The 19,157-nt window shown below is 33.0% G+C and overlaps 2 protein-coding genes across 2 annotated transcripts; one reads left to right on the plus strand and one right to left on the minus strand.

Annotated features, from left to right (window-relative positions):
• Positions 1 to 37: 37 nt before the first annotated feature.
• LOC132755316 (dynein axonemal heavy chain 6-like) lies at positions 38 to 18,965 on the minus strand (the record flags this gene model as incomplete). Its single annotated transcript, XM_060746168.1, is given in 19 exon segments — positions 38 to 170; positions 1,278 to 1,402; positions 1,706 to 1,886; positions 2,718 to 2,932; positions 3,544 to 3,712; positions 4,185 to 4,630; positions 5,180 to 5,492; positions 5,784 to 5,968; positions 6,664 to 6,849; positions 7,069 to 7,250; positions 8,838 to 9,027; positions 15,636 to 15,801; positions 15,803 to 15,889; positions 15,892 to 16,278; positions 16,280 to 16,369; positions 16,371 to 16,457; positions 17,686 to 17,808; positions 18,025 to 18,295; positions 18,820 to 18,965. Coding segments are annotated over 19 exon segments (3,682 nt in total), but the record flags the coding sequence as incomplete, so codon positions are not given.
• On the plus strand, positions 9,941 to 14,390 carry LOC132755315 (transcription intermediary factor 1-alpha-like). Its single transcript, XM_060746167.1, has 2 exons — positions 9,941 to 10,383; positions 11,839 to 14,390. Exons 1-2 carry the CDS (start codon positions 10,034 to 10,036, stop codon positions 12,497 to 12,499), a joined length of 1,011 nt encoding a protein of 336 aa, XP_060602150.1. The 5' UTR covers positions 9,941 to 10,033; the 3' UTR covers positions 12,500 to 14,390.
• Positions 18,966 to 19,157: the final 192 nt, after the last annotated feature.

Below are 19,157 nucleotides of genomic sequence, written 5' to 3' on the forward strand. Positions count from 1 at the left end.
TTGTGATTTCTTTCTTATTTCTTGAAGATGCATATACTGCCATTGCAAGATCTGTAAGTGACCAATGATGTTCTCTCATGGAATACTGTGTTGCCATAGTAACTTTGTTGTAGCAGTATAGAATGTAGAAGAGCAAGGGGCATAATCCTGGCCGTCTTGTCACTTGGTGTCTATATATATATTTAACATTCCAATAAATGGTTAAAAATTGTGGGTTTTTTTTTACTCTAATTCTTGATACATGTATTTCTTAAAACCTTAGCAAAGTTTAGTTTTTGTTTATACAAATTTGTTTGAGTTAAATTGTGTTGGAAGCTAAAAGCTTATTGAAACACTCTCAACTATGATCCAGGAAACAACCAGTACTAAGCCATGAGTGTAAAGTATCTTGCTCAAGGAAACAAAGGCTTGCCCTTGACCGGGTTTGAACCCACCTGGCCAGCAATTTTTAAAAAACTAGTCTGATTTTTTAACCAGTCAGCCATGCTGCCACTTGAGAAGTGATGTAGATCAAGATATGACTATAATATATTACAATATGTCGTCATGAAAACAAAGAATATGTTTTTTAAAAGATATGATACAATTAATACAATATCAATTTATATCTATGCCAGATTATAGTCATATATCAGACGTAATGCTGAACTAGCAGAACTACATGGTACATTGCATATAAATTTTGTTATGTGCATAAAGTTAGGAGCGAGGGCGAGTAATCCCGTTGTACTTCGGATAATACTTTACAAGAGTGAAACAATACATTCAATATTCGTTATCAAAATTGGGTCGTTTTTTTTATTATTTTGCAACATGTTCTCACAACCTTTAAAATTCAGAAAATTACGAATTTGAGTTATAAATTATGGAAACAGTTCCTAAATATGCTTCCAGGTTTAATAACCAGTCACCATGATACTGAGCTAAGTATTTAATTAATAATAATAAACAATATGTCAATCCTAAAAGCAATAAAAACATAACTAGTATTTTTACAAAAGTTAGTATTTTCTTTTAACAAAATTATTTAAAATATTACATGTTATATGGTACTTATGCAGATTTGTCATACGATTTTCAAGACGTAATGCTGAACTAGCGGAAATCACTTGGTCATTTTCGAATACAAATTTTTTAGTGCACAGTTCCAAAATATGGGGTGTACACATATTTGTAATCAAAGACAAACAGGCAAGATGAATCCAGCATAAAATGTACATGTTTGTTCAGTGTATAATAAAATAACAACATCTGAGGTGTCAATGTATATAACTTACCTCGTCTGGTGAGAGATGGAAGTTATTCAGGAGGAATGCAACAGATCTGTAAGCTTTCTGTAATGTAGACTTGAAGTTACCAGTACTTTCTGCTGTCACTTTGATGCCATGCTGAACCAGAACTCCTGATTACAAAAATATAGTTTCATTAATGCTTAATATATCATTCCATACACAATCAATTGTTCCAGCTATGATCACTTTGTAAACTTATAAATTTGTCTATTTGCTATTTATGTATAAAATTGGGAGGGTGATAAGATTAGTTTTTTGTTTGAAGTCATATTGATGATTATATGTGTTAATATTGATAGTTTATCAAATTGTTTTTGTAACTTATTCTTAAAGGTCCTCCACATAAGACAATTTATTTTTTAATTGGACCCTAGCCCTACATTCAGATACTAGGATTTTGTTACAGTAAATACCTGGTATAAGTCTGCCCCTATCTGACTGTGTTGTGATCCAAAGACGGAATGTGTTGTTAATACACATGACACCTGATTGATTAGTTGTCTTAGAGAAAGTAATGAGGGAAGTGGAGTCATCTGGTATAGATGTCTGTTCACGTAACTGATCATTCTTTACCCATTTTGTGTACACAATGTCCTAAAATATATACATTATACATATATAATAGAACAATTGAATATGTCATAAAACACATAGATATATAACAGAAAACATTACTGATCAAAATATCACATTATTGCTGCCTCTAAACAAATTCTTAAGTGATATTTTCAATATATAATTTGTCAGTTTGCATTTTGTTTATTTGGGAACAAAGGTGCATTATTCAGGTCATATGGTGATTTAACATTTTTTTCTGGTGTTCTTCTTTCAAAACACTCCACTCGCATCATTTCAGGTACAACGTGGCATCAAGTTAGATTACCATCAACCTTTCTCTCCTAACATAGCTCCTTTCATAAACAATTTAAAGTCTTGACCAGAATAAAAACTAACAGTGGTAAAACTAAAAGTTATTAACAGTAAATGACCTTAACCATTCATGTGTGCAAACACACTATGATTTTAACGCAAACTGCATTTTATGTAACATCATTATATTTCTTGCAATGTTACATCACAAATGAGTTCTTCTTTTATATTCCATTGTTGTTTCAAGGTAAGATTGATTTTAAACTTTACCATTTTACAGATACAATTATTATTTTTGTTTGTTTTGGGTTTTACGTCACATCGACACAGTATAGGTCATATCGCGACATTCCAGCTTTACTGGTGGAGGAAGACCTCAGGTGCCCTTCCCTGCATTATTTCAGGCACGAACGGGCACCTGAGTGGAACCACCGACGTTCCTTAAGCTAGCTGGATAGCTTCCTCACATGAAAGAATCCAAAGTCCCTGTCGGGATTCAAACCCAGAGCGGTGAGGGGCAAGTGGTACAAATATTATACTTCAGCAGTAACATACTTTCAGAAGTTGGAAGAATTCTTGTTCTGGTTCCTCTGCTAGATGATAGTTCTGTAACAGAAGCCAGTAACCAGTCTGCATACAATCTTCTACAGCATGCTTGACCTCTGCCACCTGACCATCAACCCCAAAGTTCATGACCTTGACCTTACCCTCCATACCAACCTCCTTGGCAAGACGTTTCACCTCATGTGAAGGACTTACATATGGGATGCCTGAAAAATTTAAAGTTTCAGTGTTCACATTCAATTAAAAAGGTTCAATTAAAAACAAGAGGACCATGAGCCTGGGCAAATTCTGACCACAGGGGCATGATTTATGTAACTTTTAAACAACTGACCACAAACTCATGAATCATACAAAATAGCTAAGCTCTGGTCATTGTTGCATCTAAAGATAATATATTTAGACATTTCATTTAAAAGCCTGTGACCAACTTGTGCAGCAAACTGAAACCATTTTTATATTTTTAGTACAGGGCCACCTAAGGATATAATTTTTTGATCTAGTACTTACAAATAATGAGACCAAATAAATTTGTAAGATATGTCTGTAAAAGGCAATGCCCCCATCTAAAAATATGTTAATAAAAAATTTCTGATATTTTCTTTTTTTAATATTTCAATATGTCAAAATAAAGCTGCTGTTCACAAGAATGATGTGTTCAAATATTACTATAGTTTATAGAATAAGAAATTTTTAATAAATGATTAAGTTATCAGCAGATACATAGAATAGTATTGATGATAGAACAAAAGTGATATTCACCCTGATCTGTTGATAAGGGTGATAAATATAAAGTGATAAAAATTATGTGATGACTAACCTTTAGTTCCTTCTGACACTTCTACATCGTGAAGATCATTAGGAAGTACAAATACAACTGGTGTTGTGTTAGAGGTGAAGTTGTACACCTCCTTGATGTTATAGTGGTCAGGTACTGTACGAATACTTCCTAGCTCATATAATATAAGAGCTTGAGCCACCTCAGATAACTGTAATCATAACATGTAAAATTTAACTTTTATCTACCTTTCTTCTTCTATAAAAACTCTCCATAGAGCATGTACATGTACATTATAAGTAATTACCATCTTTGATATGCTATATGGTTGTGTATAAATAGTTGTTTGAAATTTACCCCTCATCTCACAGCTTTCACAGCCATAAGATATGTCAAAAATCTTTAAAAAAAAAATTATACAACAAAATTCATTATCATGTATTTTTTAAAGAAAATAATGAAAATTACTTAATAAATTTCCAGCAACTGTGTATATAAATTATATAAACTGTCAGCTATAAAGCTTGATGTCACAAACTGGCAGTATTATAAACAAACATGTGATTATAAAATTATTGCTTTCAAATATGATTCATCTCCATATATTAAGTAATATTAAAAAAAATTAAGATGTATGACTAAGTATCATGTATTCTTTCAACAGATTTAAGCATGAAACTTACCCTTTCAGGAGCAGCAAACTTCCACAAAATACATTTCTGGAAGATAAAGAGGTCTTGCATGGTCATACCAGGCACAGTGTTCATCAGAGAGACTGGATGCTCAAAGTACTCCTTCCACTGCTCATTGTTAGCTATCAGTGACTTCCTTAGACCATGGAAGGCATGGTGAACCTGCTCCAGTATCAAACAATCAATCCAGGCTTGAGCCTCCATCCAGTCTGGTTTCTGTTCAAGCAAGGAAGCTTCCTCAAGGCCCTGCTTGTCAAAACCGTTCAAAAAGATACCAAGTTCCTTGGCCGAGGCCTTCTTGCCGAGTCTGAGTCTTTCTAGAGCTACAAGAAGTTGAAGTAACAGGAAGTGCTGCTCAAACATCATCATAGACACAAACTTGAAGATGTTGGTATACACCGCATCAGATAGTTCCTTTGCTCGTGATGCAGGCGCACCTGTTTGTATAAAATATATGACAAAAATAATTCTACTGCAAACTGATATAGCCAGTAATATACGAGTTCTGTATTGTTCTAGATAATTTCATAGTTATCATTTCAATGTACAAATATAAATGAAACTTTGTGATCTGATGTTACACCTATAAATCAGATTAAGAAACAATTTTGAATATGTGTCAGGCATTGTAAATAATAACATAAAGTTGTCTGTTATAAAGAACCAGGACAATAAATCAATAAGATCAATATTTATTATACATTCCCTCAAAATTATTGAATATATGATTGAATGTCAACCAGCTTCTTCATACTATAATGTCAGTTACAGTGCTAGTGGTCTTGTAACATTCTGGCTATGTAAAAAAAACAATACCCTGCTTAGCACCAAATATACATGTATTGAGCATGATCTCTGATACAGAGATGAAATAGCTTGTTAATAAATTCCACTAAGTAACAATGAATAATTGATATAAGTTCCAATAACGTATTTGATGATGAATATTTTACTGAATTAGTATATTTAATAATCAGAGCACTCACCAGTTGTTCCTTTTCCTCGATCTCTAGACTTGATGACTGCTGTAAACATCTCAACAAACTTGTAGAATGGCATATAATAGTAGGAATGTAGGACAAACATTCTCTGAATCATGTTATATAACATGGCCGCCTGCATGATCATAGGAACATAATGAGAGAACTTCTCCTCTAGATGGTCGCCCATGTACCGAGTCTCCTCTAGGATGATCTTGTTACGTTCAACCTCTTTCTGACAATTTATTAGCGAGTCTAGCATGGTCTGGTCTTCAAGGATTGGTCCAAAAAGATTCAATGTCTTCTCTCTGATCATTTCCTAGTGTAAAAAAAAGACAGAACAATAAATATAAGAATGAAATGGTAAAGAAGTGAAGTGCAATTAATCAATCTGCCCACATAAATTCATCTGACTAAATTCTAATATCTGGTGTTTTATATTTTTGTTCAATTGGGAAAATAAAATAATTATCTTTAACTACAGATTTTTGAATGTAGTATTTTATCACAAGCTTTCCTTGTATACATTGTATACATTGGCAACTTAAATTTTTATGTTTTTGTTACATTCTTTATAGATCATTTATAGATCATAAGTCAGGCTACATACATGTTCTTGAGCCAACTTTCTTCTATGCTGTATAATATCATTTTCATTTGACCTCTTTTGACCTTCAAATTCTTTCCGTTCAACTTTCATAGTTTCGTGTAGCAGGAAGTTGATGATTGCCTCATCACTGAATGACATATTGATGATACACATTCTGTGTAGCGGAATATTGTGTAGCCCATCACCTGAAATATATAACTAACATTTTACCACACTATGTACCTAAATAAACTTGTACATCATTCTATCTGGGCAAAATCACTCATCATTTTACACAAAATTTAAAGTAAATTTTCAAAATATGTACTGAGTGAATAGTAAACAGTGCAGATCATGATTAAACAGTGAAGATGTACTGACTGATCTAGGTCAGTATGTGTCCAATGGGTAAAATATATTGCCATCAGCTGGCTTAGAGTTAAAAATGGAATATCAACTGTCTATTTCAAGCATATTGTACATATTATGAACATACCAAGAAGAAATTTACTGTTAACAACTTCTGCACTCCTATATTTTCTGTATATCTAAGTTTCTGTTTTCGCATTTTATGCATTTGATTATGCCTTTTCATAAAAATAGCTATTCATTATATTGTCCACATTGAAAATTGTAATGAAACAAATATGTTATCCACAATAAATAAAGTTAAATAATTACTTTTATTATCATTTCATACAAATAAAATAAAACTGTTTCCATTTTAGTCCCCTTAATACTTGTTTACTGGCATTCTTACAATCTTCAAATGGCCTATGAAAAATCTTCAACATACAGATAAATCTTGAGTTTTTGTCTGAGACATAATTCAGTTTAAACAAGTCACACACAAAAGATTATCACTTGACATTAACATGTAACATTTAGTCTAAAAAGTTACCTTTCAGGAATAGTGGGACCGAAGTACTCAGATAAAGACAGAAATCTGGATGATACCGGAACTCGTAACTACCGACCCTGACAACTTTGTTACCATCTTTATCAACGTAGAAATGTTTGAGGAGTAAGCCTCGAAACAGGGGGTCAATAGGCTTTCTTTCTAGGTGGGTAATCAATACTGTCACCCCTGTTGTAAGAAAAAAAAACAGAAACTTAAAGTGAATGCTAAGATCTATAAATGATTTTATTTCTTAACTTTTACACTTTTAGGATCACTGACATTGTTTACATAATGAATTGAAAAGAACAGAACTGATGTTAGTTATTGTATTTCATGCATTTTAAAATAAATCTTGAATTACACTGCCAAGTTTGGATAATGTAATGAACTGAGATAAAAACATACCATGTACTATAGCATTTATAAGTCTGCTGTCAAGTAATGGATCATCTGCCTCTATAATCCACAGATTATCTTTGGGATGTTCTATAGACTGATCTGGATGTAAACTATACATTTCCCAACTAGCTGTCACCGAGGTTACTGGACGTAACTGCTCACTCTCCCATGTATTGCGAGAATGTGATCTAAAAATATTCAGCAATAATAAACAAGAGCTGTCGGTAGGACAGCAACGCTCGACTATTCTTCGTGCTTGATAGTAAAAAAAATGCCTGATACAGTTACCTCCTCCTGTTTACAGGTTGGAGTCATGATGGTGAACAAGTGTGCAAAGTTTCAAAGCCATATATCAATGGACTTTGAAAATATTTGAACTATTACAAAAACTTTAACGTAAATTCTAAGTCGAAAAAGGGGCATAATTCTGTCAAAATGCTTAATAGAGTTACCTCCTCCTGTCTACAGGTTGGGGTCATGATGGTGAATAAGTGTGCAAAGTTTCAAAGCCATATGTCTATGGACTTTGAAAATATTTGAACTATTACAAAAACTTTAACGTAAATTCTAAGTCGAAAAAGGGGCATAATTCTGTCAAAATGCTTAATAGAGTTACCTCCTCCTGTCTACAGGTTGGGTCATGATGGTGAACAAGTGTGCAAAGTTTCAAAGCCATATGTCAATGGACTTTGAAAATATTTGAACTATTACAAAAACTTTAACGTAAATTCTAAGTCGAAAAAGGGGCATAATTCTGTCAAAATGCTTAATAGAGTTACCTCCTCCTGTCTACAGGTTGGGGTCATGATGGTGAACAAGTGTGCAAAGTTTCAAAGCCATATGTCAATGGACTTTGAAAATATTTGAACTATTACAAAAACTTTAACGTAAATTCTAAGTCGAAAAAGGGGCATAATTCTGTCAAAATGCTTGATAGAGTTACCTCCTCCTGTCTACAGGTTGGGGTCATGATGGTGAACAAGTGTGCAAAGTTTCAAAGCCATATGTCAATGGACTTTGAAAATATTTGAACTATTACAAAAACTTTAACGTAAATTCTAAGTCGAAAAAGGGGCATAATTCTGTCAAAATGCTTGATAGAGTTACCTCCTCCTGTCTACAGGTTGGGTCATGATGGTGAACAAGTGTGCAAAGTTTCAAAGCCATATGTCAATGGACTTTGAAAATATTTGAACTATTACAAAAACTTTAACATAAGTGGTTACGCCGACGCCGACGCTCGGGTGACTGCAATAGCTCTACTTATTCTTATCGAATAGTCGAGCTAATAAACTACATGTAGTTATAAGTATTGCATTAATCAAACAATAGCAAAGTTTCATTTTTTTAATTTAAACTGATAGCATTTATATTATTCTTTAGTAATTCCAGTAAAATGTTTCAATTTTTAGCTTGCTTACAGGGCCAGTTTGAAACATAAATTAATGGTAAATTCTAATTCAGTTATTTACTTGCAGACAATTTTGTAGTAATACAGTATAATACCTGTTTTATCAACAACAACAAAAAATTCTTGAAAAAATATCTGCATGGAAGATAAATGTTAGTTTATAATCAAACTAAAATGGAATACATAATACATCTGCCATGCCAAAAACTAGAACTCAGAAATTAAAAGACCATATCCTGCTCCAACCTAGTCTGTTATGAATTGTGTAAGCATTTGTATTTTATATCATAAGACAAATAGCTGTTATTTAAACATTATTTTACAACCATGTTATAATTTATCATTGTATTTATATTCATCTAACCGTTTAGTGAAATCTGTTCCAGTGTTGGTAGTTAATGTGTTAGATGTGCTACTGGTACGTCGAGTCATTGCACCATCTTGAGAATAATCCACAGAATATTCTGAGAAAGTGACACCTGTACCACGACTTGGAGGACAGGGTGTTGACCCCTCTTCTACTTTGTCATCAGCTGACGGTAATTGTGGAAGATCTGAAAAATAACCAACATTCATACTGAAATACAACCAAAATGTGAGTGGGAAAAAAATAACAGATTTTTCACCCTTAAAAGTTATCAAAAACAACTTTGATAATAAAAATAATAAAAACTAAACATAACTATGCTGTCGTGATTGATAATATACAATCTCTTGTCTTGATAATTTTACTTAACAAGAGCTGTTCTTAAGATTACATGCTTGTGGGTGTATAAAAGTAGAATCAGAATAGGTTTTTCAAAACTTGTAAATCAATTAAGGATATAACAGTGTTAAAATCCATGAAAGATATGATCTATATCTATATCTCAATAAAATTTGTAAAATGATGATGATGATGACTTAGAGAGAAGCCTGGATGAGTAAAAAACCTCTCCTTATTGTATAGATATAATTTCTTAAATTGCAATTCTAAATCTTCTTTAACCCTTTCACTGCCAGAGGGTTATTGTTTTATTGATCACCTATTTGCCAGAGGGTTTTCTAAGAAATTACTATATTATTAATAAATATAATTATAATTATTTGTTATAAGTATTATAATAATTATATATGTTTCCAATCTGTGAGTATAATAATAATTATTGTTATAATTTCTTTATATTTATTATTAATTTTCTTCTTATTATTTATTTATTTATTATTATTACTATTATTATCATAGGAACGGCTAAAGCCGTCCATATGTCAAATACGCCCGGCATATTTAGCCGTCTAATGCAGTGAAAGGGTTAATAGATTTACTGACAAGGTTTTATCTATATACACAAAAATTTAATACATCATATAATGTAAACAATTAAGTTTAGATAAAAAATTTTATCATAGATGTGTGTATTTACAATTTTGATAACATTTTCACTATAAGAGGAAGTTACTACTAAAATGTTAAAATATTTGATACATTTGAAATTATATATACTGTAGGCAGTGAGGGTTTACAGATGCCAGTATATATAATTATATATAAGTTTTAAGAATTTAAAGACTTCAATAACAATGGCAACAGGTGGGGATATCACTATAGATGAAACTGACCAAATGCAAGATGAATTTTTTGATATTCAGTGTACACTTTGTGAACTAAAGAATAAAAACTGCAAAGCAGAAAAGTATTGTGTGGACTGTAAAGATTATTACTGTTCAACATGTGTCAAGTTTCATGAAGATATTCCAGCTTTATTAAAACACAAAATTCTAGAAAAGGATCAATTCCAGTCAATGTCAAGACAAACACAGTTGCCCATACCAACAGAAAGATGTGAAAACCATAATCATAATTGTGTTGACATGTACTGTGAAGAACATAATCAGGTGGGATGTCAAATGTGCATGGCTATATATCATAGGTAAAGTCTTGTATTTTATGTACTCTTTAAAAAAATATAACATACAATCTGTAAATTGTTTTTTAAATATTGGCAGGTTTGCAATTCATGAGACTAAATCATCTCTGTTTAATTACTTCTACAACATCTGACCAAAGAGTTGTCATTATTAAATCCATACATTTTTGGAGGCCGAAAGGACAAATGTCTTTTGAAGTCAGTTTCCTTGTCTTTAAGTCACATCAACAATTTTAAAGTTATTGTTGAGCCACTTAAAAACAAGTAATGTCTTCTTTTGACCTACAACGGTCTGATTTTAGGTTGTTGTTTTTTGTTGTTGTTGTTTGTTTTGTTTTTGTTTTTTGTTTTTTTTTGTTGTTTTTTTTTTTTTTTTTTTTTTTGGGGGGGGGGGGGGGGAGGGGGGGGGGGTTAAATGTAAAAGTTGATGAGTGAAGTGACTGATTAGTAAACTGGCTATTTTTTTAATTCTTATTATGACTGTTCTAAACTCAAAGACTATATAAATAATGTTACCACACATAGTAAACCTGAGTCAATTGTAGTCATGGCACCCTGACACCTTGTGTAAAACCTTTAACCTTATTATATTTGACCATTCACTGCCAGGTCAATGCAGCAGTTTTTGTTTTGGTGCCAAAGTAGCAGGGGATATGTTCAACTCTCAGTGCTTGGGGGATTGACCTTTTACCACATGAGCATATTGTGAAAAATGGCTGTTTTCATTGAAAAGCTTCCTGTAACAAGTTCAAACTGCTATGAAACTGTAAAAAATGCTTACTGATCAAACTTGGCAATAAATGTTGACTTGACTATAGCCTTTGTAACAGCATACTCAATCTTAAATTTCCTATTACCATGGCAAGGGGGGTATGTCTAAAAATTGCAAAAAATCTCTATTTTGCGTTGCTTTTTTCCATCAAATCTGTTTTCTAAGTGCTGCAACTGTTCAATGGACTGAGATGGAGTCAAAGGCTTTTCAGCATTGGTTACACATTACCTTAAGATCAACCTGAGGCCATTTTTAACCCCACACAAGTCCAAAATTTTCTTGGTGATGAGGGGGGCTATTGCCCCCTTCAAACCCCTAAACAGAAGGGGGCACGTCCCCCCCCTCTGGCACCCCCTTAATGTACCTTTTTGATAGAGGGCAGCGCAGAAAAATGGGATCACTTTTTTGAACAACATTTCTCTAACAAAAAACAGTGTTTGGGGCCTAAATGGGCCATTTTTTCACAATTTGAGTCCTCAAAAAGGGGGTTGGGGGTAAAAAGCTGTCAAAACACACCTATATGAGGTAAAAGGTTAAAAAAGAATTTTACTTTCTGACTGTCAAAGTCTCGGCCAATCCCAGGGACTGGAGGTAATGTGGTTTCAAATGTTTGGAGCATAATACATTTAAAAGTCAACATATATAGATCTATGTTTTATAACACAATTATTGCTTTATCATTACAGATCTTGTAAAGACATATCCTTCATACCAGAATTTCTTACCAACAAAACAAATATTTACAAAGTTGATGATGCTGAAAAAAAGCTTCAAGAAATAACACAAAAAGTGCATCAATATCAAGACAAGTTTGAAAGTAAAAGGAACAAAGTCCTTGGAAACAAAGAACAACTTTTGCAGCAAGTAGCTACAATAAGAGAAAGTATCAATACACGGCTAGATGTACTGCAGCTTGTGTCTATTACACAGATAGAGGAAATAACAGAACCAGCCCTAGAAAATATCCAAGATGACCTAAAAGTACTTGAGGGAACCGAGGCCCTGCTGCACTCTGCAACAAACACTCTAGTATCTACAGGAAACAACATTTCACAAGACTTTGTAAACATAATTAAAAGCAAAAACATTGCAAAAGAAGTTGAGAGGTTTCTTGATAGAAGTAAACCTGAAGAACAAAATGAAGAAATTGAGCTGAAGGTCAATGAAGTCCTCTCTGATATGCTCCGAGAGATGGATAGCTTGGTAAGCTTAGAAGTAAACAAAGTTCCCATAAGCTCTATAGATGAACCTTCCACAAAATATGAAATGTGTAAAGATGATGACACCGTAGTTTTCAGAGGACTTCAAGGATTTAACAGAGAAGAAAACAAAACTGGAAAAAATTAGAAAATGAAACGATCTCTGGAGAATGTACCACTGAAAGTAACCAAAAAAAGACTAAATAATGTTTTACAAGAGGAACCAAAAGAAAACAAGCATTTAAAAAAATTCAAATTCAAATCTAAAAAAATGATCGATGTCAAATATCCATCAGACCTAAGTACTCCAAATATCTACAGCATTTGCTTCCTACAAGATGGAACGCTAGTACTAGCTGACTTCAGTAACCTAAGGTTAAAAAGAGTTGACAGACCTGGATATTCTATATTAGACTACTGTGACATCCCGGGAAAGCCTTGGCAAGTTTGCACCATATCTAACAACGAGGTGGCTGTCTCTTGCTCAGATACAGTCTTACATGTTGTTTCCCTTCAACCCAAGATGAAGAAAACTCGCATGATAAAACTTACACATAGCTGCAGAGGTTTGGCATATGCCAACGGAAACTTGTATCTTTCTGATTCTACATCAGTATATATTTATGAACTTAAAGGCAATACGCTTAAACAGTTGTTTAACCCTTTCCCCCATGAGCATATTGTGAAAAATGGCCATTTTCACTGAAAAGCCTCCTCTCACAAGTTCAAACTGCTATGAAACTATGAAAAATGCTTCAATACTAATCAAACTTGGCACAAATGTTGACTGGACCATTGCCTTTGTAACGACATGCTCAGTCTTAAATTTCCTGTTACCATGGCAACGAGGGGACATCTCAAAATTGCCAAAAATCACTTTTTTGCCTCGATTTTTTCCATCAAAATTTATTTCAAAGTGCTGCAACTTCTCAAGGGATTGAGATAGAGTCAAAGGCTTTTCAGCGTTGGTTACACGTTACCTTATGATCGACCTGGGGTCATTTTAAGCCTCTCACAAGTCCAAAATTTTCTTGGCGATGAGGGGGACTCCGCCCCCCTTCAAACCCCCCAAACAGAAGGGGGCACATCCCCCTTCTGGCAACCCCCTGATGTAATATTTGGATGGGGGACGGCGCCGAAAAAATGGTCAATTTTTTTAACAACATTTCTCAAACGAAAAACAGTGTTTGGGGCCTAAATAGGGCATTTTTTCACTGTTTGAGGCCTCAAAAAAGGGGGGGGGGCAAAAAGCCGTCGAAACACGCTTATATAAGGGAAAAGGTTAACAAAAAATGATGAAAAACCTTGGAACCACCCAAAATCTAGTTTTTCCATGTTAACATTTGGTCTTTTACCTAATTTTGGTGAAAAATTGATGTTTTGTAACATTTATAATTTTTTTAGTTAACCCTTTCCCCCATGAGCATATTGTGAAAAATGGCCATTTTCACTGAAAAGCCTCCTCTCACAAGTTCAAACTGCTATGAAACTATGAAAAATGCTTCAATACTAATCAAACTTGGCACAAATGTTGACTGGACCATTGCCTTTGTAACGACATGCTCAGTCTTAAATTTCCTGTTACCATGGCAACGAGGGGACATCTCAAAATTGCCAAAAATCACTTTTTTGCCTCGATTTTTTCCATCAAAATTTATTTCAAAGTGCTGCAACTTCTCAAGGGATTGAGATAGAGTCAAAGGCTTTTCAGCATTGGTTACACGTTACCTAATGATCGACCTGGGATCATTTTAAGCCTCTCACAAGTCCAAAATTTTCTTGGCGATGAGGGGGACTCCGCCCCCCTTCAAACCCCCCAAACAGAAGGGGGCACATCCCCCTTCTGGCAACCCCCTGATGTAATATTTGGATGGGGGACGGCGCCGAAAAAATGGTCAATTTTTTTAACAACATTTCTCAAACGAAAAACAGTGTTTGGGGCCTAAATAGGGCATTTTTTCACTGTTTGAGGCCTCAAAAAAGGGGGGGGGCAAAAAGCCGTCGAAACACGCTTATATAAGGGAAAAGGTTAAGATTCCTTTGTCCCCTGGCATCAGTGGTTTAGCCGTCACTAATGATGGTTCATCAATATATGTTGCTGACATGGAAGAAGGTTTACTTGTTCTTAATAGAAATAGAAAAAAGTTCATCACAAGTAAATTTGATAACAATCTGTTACTGGGCGCAAAATATGTAAGTGTAACAGAAAATGGAAAAGTTTTGGTTGCTGGAAACCATACTAGGAATGTTTTACAGTTAGATCCTAAAAGTGTGTTAATAAGAGAATTATTGAAGATTGATAAAATCAATGTTCCAGTTTGTATATATCATGACCATCTGTCTAACAAAATCATTGTAAGTTATACAAATCAGAGCAAAATCGAGGTATATGACTTAGAATAATGGCAAAGACTTGTCAGGCATTGAATTCTGAACTGTTCTTTTATATGACATCAAGATTATAATGATAAAATTTAGCAGCATAGAGTAAAGCATGTCATCAGAATAAAAGGATGTGCAGCTTGGTCTGGCAAGTTTTCATTGCCCATTTATATTAAGAAATTAACTAGGAATACGTTTTCACTCTTTTCTGCCCAACTAATAAGTCTATCAGAGAATCTATTATAAAATATGCATAATTATGTATATGTTTAATTCCTTTAGCCAAAATATCAGAACTGTTCAAATACTTGTTTTGAATTATAGATATGTATAGATATGTATTTAATGTCTTTGAACTGTTTTGAGTATTTGGTTTGAACTAAAGATACCTATATGTGTTTGTTTCTTTTTCAACTAAGGTATATGGAAGATTGTCTGCCATTCAGGAATACAGTAAAGGAAAGGCATAGTCATATTTTGTTAACTATAACTAATTAATACTTAGATTTTATGTAATTTTAGGATAAAAAAAGGATTTATTTTTGTAATACATGTACTGATAGATAGACATAGAGAACAGTGTGCTAACTGTGCATTCTTATTGATGTTTCAGTTTGTATTATTCATATCAAATTTTGCTAGAAAGAATAATATTCTTTGACTGTAAATAAAATATAATTATTATGTGTAACAACTGTATAGTTCAAATTTTTGAGTGTTGTTATGTTTGTATTTTCTGTTTCAAGACAATAATATCCAACTTTAATCTTTGCTGATCGTATTGTGATAAAACATATTGTAGAACAACTAACGCGACTGGTATAAGTAAAATGATGGTGAAATAAAACTTATATGATCAATGTAAACAAAATGATAATAAAAATAAAATGATGAATGATTACCTTCAGTGTCATTATCATCTCCATCTCTAACATCTTTCTCTGAGAAAATGTTGCCACTCATTTGTATGGCCTTCACCCATGTCTCTGCCTGGTTGTCTGGATCAATCAATAAAGGCCAGCAATATTTCCTGTTGTAACAACTCACTCTCATAAGTAAAGCATTCTGAAACTGAGTGTAAATCAGTTGGAAGTCCCTCAAGTCGCCACTTACTAAGTTCATCAAAGTCACTAAGAATTTCTTGTAGAGAGTACGAAATTCGCGTGTTAGGAGAGGACTCTGCTCGGCTTCATCATCGGAATCATCATCATCGGCACTAGTTGGCTCGTACTCAACACTCCCGTGACGTTTCAGCTCTGACTTGTAATATTTACTGGTATCATATACAACAGGCTGGTATTTATAACGTCCTAACCTCTGGGAAGAGGAAACAGTCCGCCATCAAGGATAGAGAGGCACTTTGGACTTTCCTGTCTGAGAACTTGAAACTTCACTTATAGAGTCAACGATCTTTCTGAGACTCAAATCCAAACCAAACCTTCTATACCATTACCAAGCTGGTAGACATCTTGTCCTACAAATTTTTGGTAATTTAAAGTTACCCTGTTTACACCTATCTAACCAGTCCTGTAGGAGCTGGGACCGTAGTTTTGTCAGTGAGAGGTCCCTGGTAGCAGACACATGCTGCGGTGATTAATGCGTCTCCAGGAGCTGTAAAGATCTGGTGCTTGGCTTTAACGAAGTTCAAGACTTCCACCAATGTAGTGTTGCATTGACATGTTCTCCATCAGATTTACAGCTCTAGATATCTTCCTCTCTATGTTCTGTTATGAAATAAAAAACATTATTGATAATATACAGGATAACAAAAAGATTTAACATATCAAAGTTTAACAAAAGCCTGTCTCTATGAAATAAGGACAATTAATAAACTCTTATTACCTCCCTTTATTTTGCATTCTTTTTAGAAAATATTTGTTTTCTGGGTTTGTATGGGGGGAAATGTGTTTAACAATGCACTATATTTGTGAACTCGTAGTTCCTCACTTTAATGAGTGATAAATAGCATATTCATTAAAAAGACAAAACAAAACAAATCCATTTTTTCATGTCTAATAAGTAAAAATAAATTAAATAAAAATTATTTACTGTGGGACTGACGCATAAAGAAAGAAGAAACAAGATATTCAATGACTACGCATTTGCTGCAAAAGAAATTCAAGTTTATAGTCTTCATTGAGGTGTGATTATTTTAGCAAACTAATTGTACTTCAATTAAGAAGTAGTGATAACCTATTATCTATTTTATATATATATACATCTTTATTGCCTCCGAATGTTCGAAGATATACATATTACATAACACAGTCAATGAAAAGAAACAACATTAAGCAAAGAAAAGCATCATAATTATACAAAAAAGAACAATTTCAAAAGATGTAAAATTATATATATTACATAAGACAATATTTGAAGAGAAGTGACGTTAATCATATCAGCACATCATATTAGTGCAAGAAGATACAAAACTACATGTAACATCTTACGCAAAAATAGCAACATTCAGCCTGCATACATACATGTATTTAACATTTATTTGCTTTTTACGTGTTTTTTTTTCGTTTTTTAAGTTTATCATGTACATAACGTTTGGACCATACAATGAAGAAGACGGAAATCTAATAGACATTGAAAGCAAACCTTTTCATATAGAAAAGGTTAAAAAATGCATAAAATGTCAGTAGTTCCTTTAGCTTTTGCAAGACATTATTTAACATTTTTTTAATCATTGTTAAATGCGAAATCGAAATTTTAACAAATATAAATGAAATAGTGACTTTCTTAACATTCCTTTTACATTTCTTTCTTGTCTATGTAATAAATTCATTCAAATAATTACTTTATTTAAATAATGATAACAAGAACTTTGCACATATGGCCATTATATTTTAATATAACTGACCCAAAGCCTGGAGTGATATGGATTTCATTTCACAGATAAAACCCAGTATTTCAGTAGTTAGTATATAATATATAAATATAAACCATTACCTGCATCTGTTTAAGGATTGTCTTGGCTCTCTTTACAGCTGCTCTATGAGCCTGAATCTTTCTTTCTAAACCGCTCTTTATTCTGTTAGCATCTACTCTTAACTGGCCGAGTTTTGCTTGAGCCTAAAGAATGAAGAACACACTTATTATGACACTAAAGGTAAGATGGTCACGCTCATGTTTAATAAAGTATGCAATTGTCAATTCATTAATATAATTCTAGCTTAGTTGACATCAACAGATGTTAAGGCAATAAAAATTAAAATATTAATAAATTCTGATTGAATTATCATTAGATGCAACTATAATTCATATTTTTGGTAACAACAATCGTCATACCCTTGTGAATTTTTCTTCCTGTTCCATCAGATTTTTCAGTCGTGGCTGCATGTTTCTGTGGATGTCCGAGTATTTCTGCACTGAATGAACCCAGGAACAAATTCCAGCGGCTGCAAGACTCACAGATCTCACCAGATCTGGTTGAAACATTGGATTTTTGACAAGTCTTGATAGTTCCACAAACATACCTTCAGGTATATTGTCTTTGTCATAGAATATCAATTCCTGTATAAAGTTTTCTCGTGTAAGTAATAATTTGCCATTCTCCCAACTGTAACAAAAACCATGTGTTTAATTTTAGTTTTGAGTCATGACTTACAAATAGTAACTTTTTCAAGTACATCCATTATTGTCATTTTGCCTCAAGATGAGCCAAAATATTTCAAGAAAATCAAACTTGAGAAAAATGTGCAAAACTTTTGAGAAGAGTTAAAAAGTTTCAAGATTCAAGTAACAATCATTACACATGTTACCGTGATGACTGATTTAGCAGTATTTAACATATTTCTTCTGCATAACTACCACAGTAAGGGCTATTTCTGCATATTTGAACTATTTTTTAGTAATTTATGTGGATCATAAGTGCCATTTGCAATGTGTAAATAACTTTTTTTGTTCACTTTACAATATTTTACTTTTAAAACATTTTCAAAATTTTCATGAAAATAAACAAGAATCTTGAGGCATGCTGCTTTAATGGGATAACAGTGTGAAGCATGTAAGAATATTTATTACATATTTTTCAGTCTTCAAGTTTTCATTGTGAATAAAACTTTCTATACTAATGATACATACTCTTGTGTTTTGTTGAAAAGCAGACAAAGAGAGTTAACAACATATTTCACAAGTTCTGGTGGCTCTCTGAAACTTTTTACTTCATCCAGGTCCTGTCGACTGAGCGCATTGAGAGCTGCAATAGCTGCCTTGTAGTTTGGATTTAACTGTAATAAAATAAATCATAATAATTATAGAAATCACTTTAGTTTAATATTTTATATAACATAATATATTTGTGGTTATAAATATTTAGATTTTGGTTCAGCATTAAAGCAAATGAATTTACATTTTACATCTTACAGTTATAATCATTTTCCTTGAATCATGATTAACATTATTTTTTTTCAAACCCAAAA

This window comes from Ruditapes philippinarum, unplaced genomic scaffold, assembly GCF_026571515.1.
Source record: "Ruditapes philippinarum isolate M1 unplaced genomic scaffold, ASM2657151v2 ctg16598_1_1_1_1, whole genome shotgun sequence".
NCBI classification, from domain to species: Eukaryota; Metazoa; Mollusca; class Bivalvia; order Venerida; family Veneridae; genus Ruditapes; species Ruditapes philippinarum.

Coding starts and splice junctions, on each gene's coding strand:
- LOC132755315 (XM_060746167.1), top strand. CDS start 10,034: ATGGCAACAGGTGGGGATATCACTATAGATGAAACTGACCAAATGCAA. Junction 10,384..11,838: donor TGCATGGCTATATATCATAG/GTAAAGTCTTGT, acceptor TTATCATTACAG/ATCTTGTAAAGACATATCCT.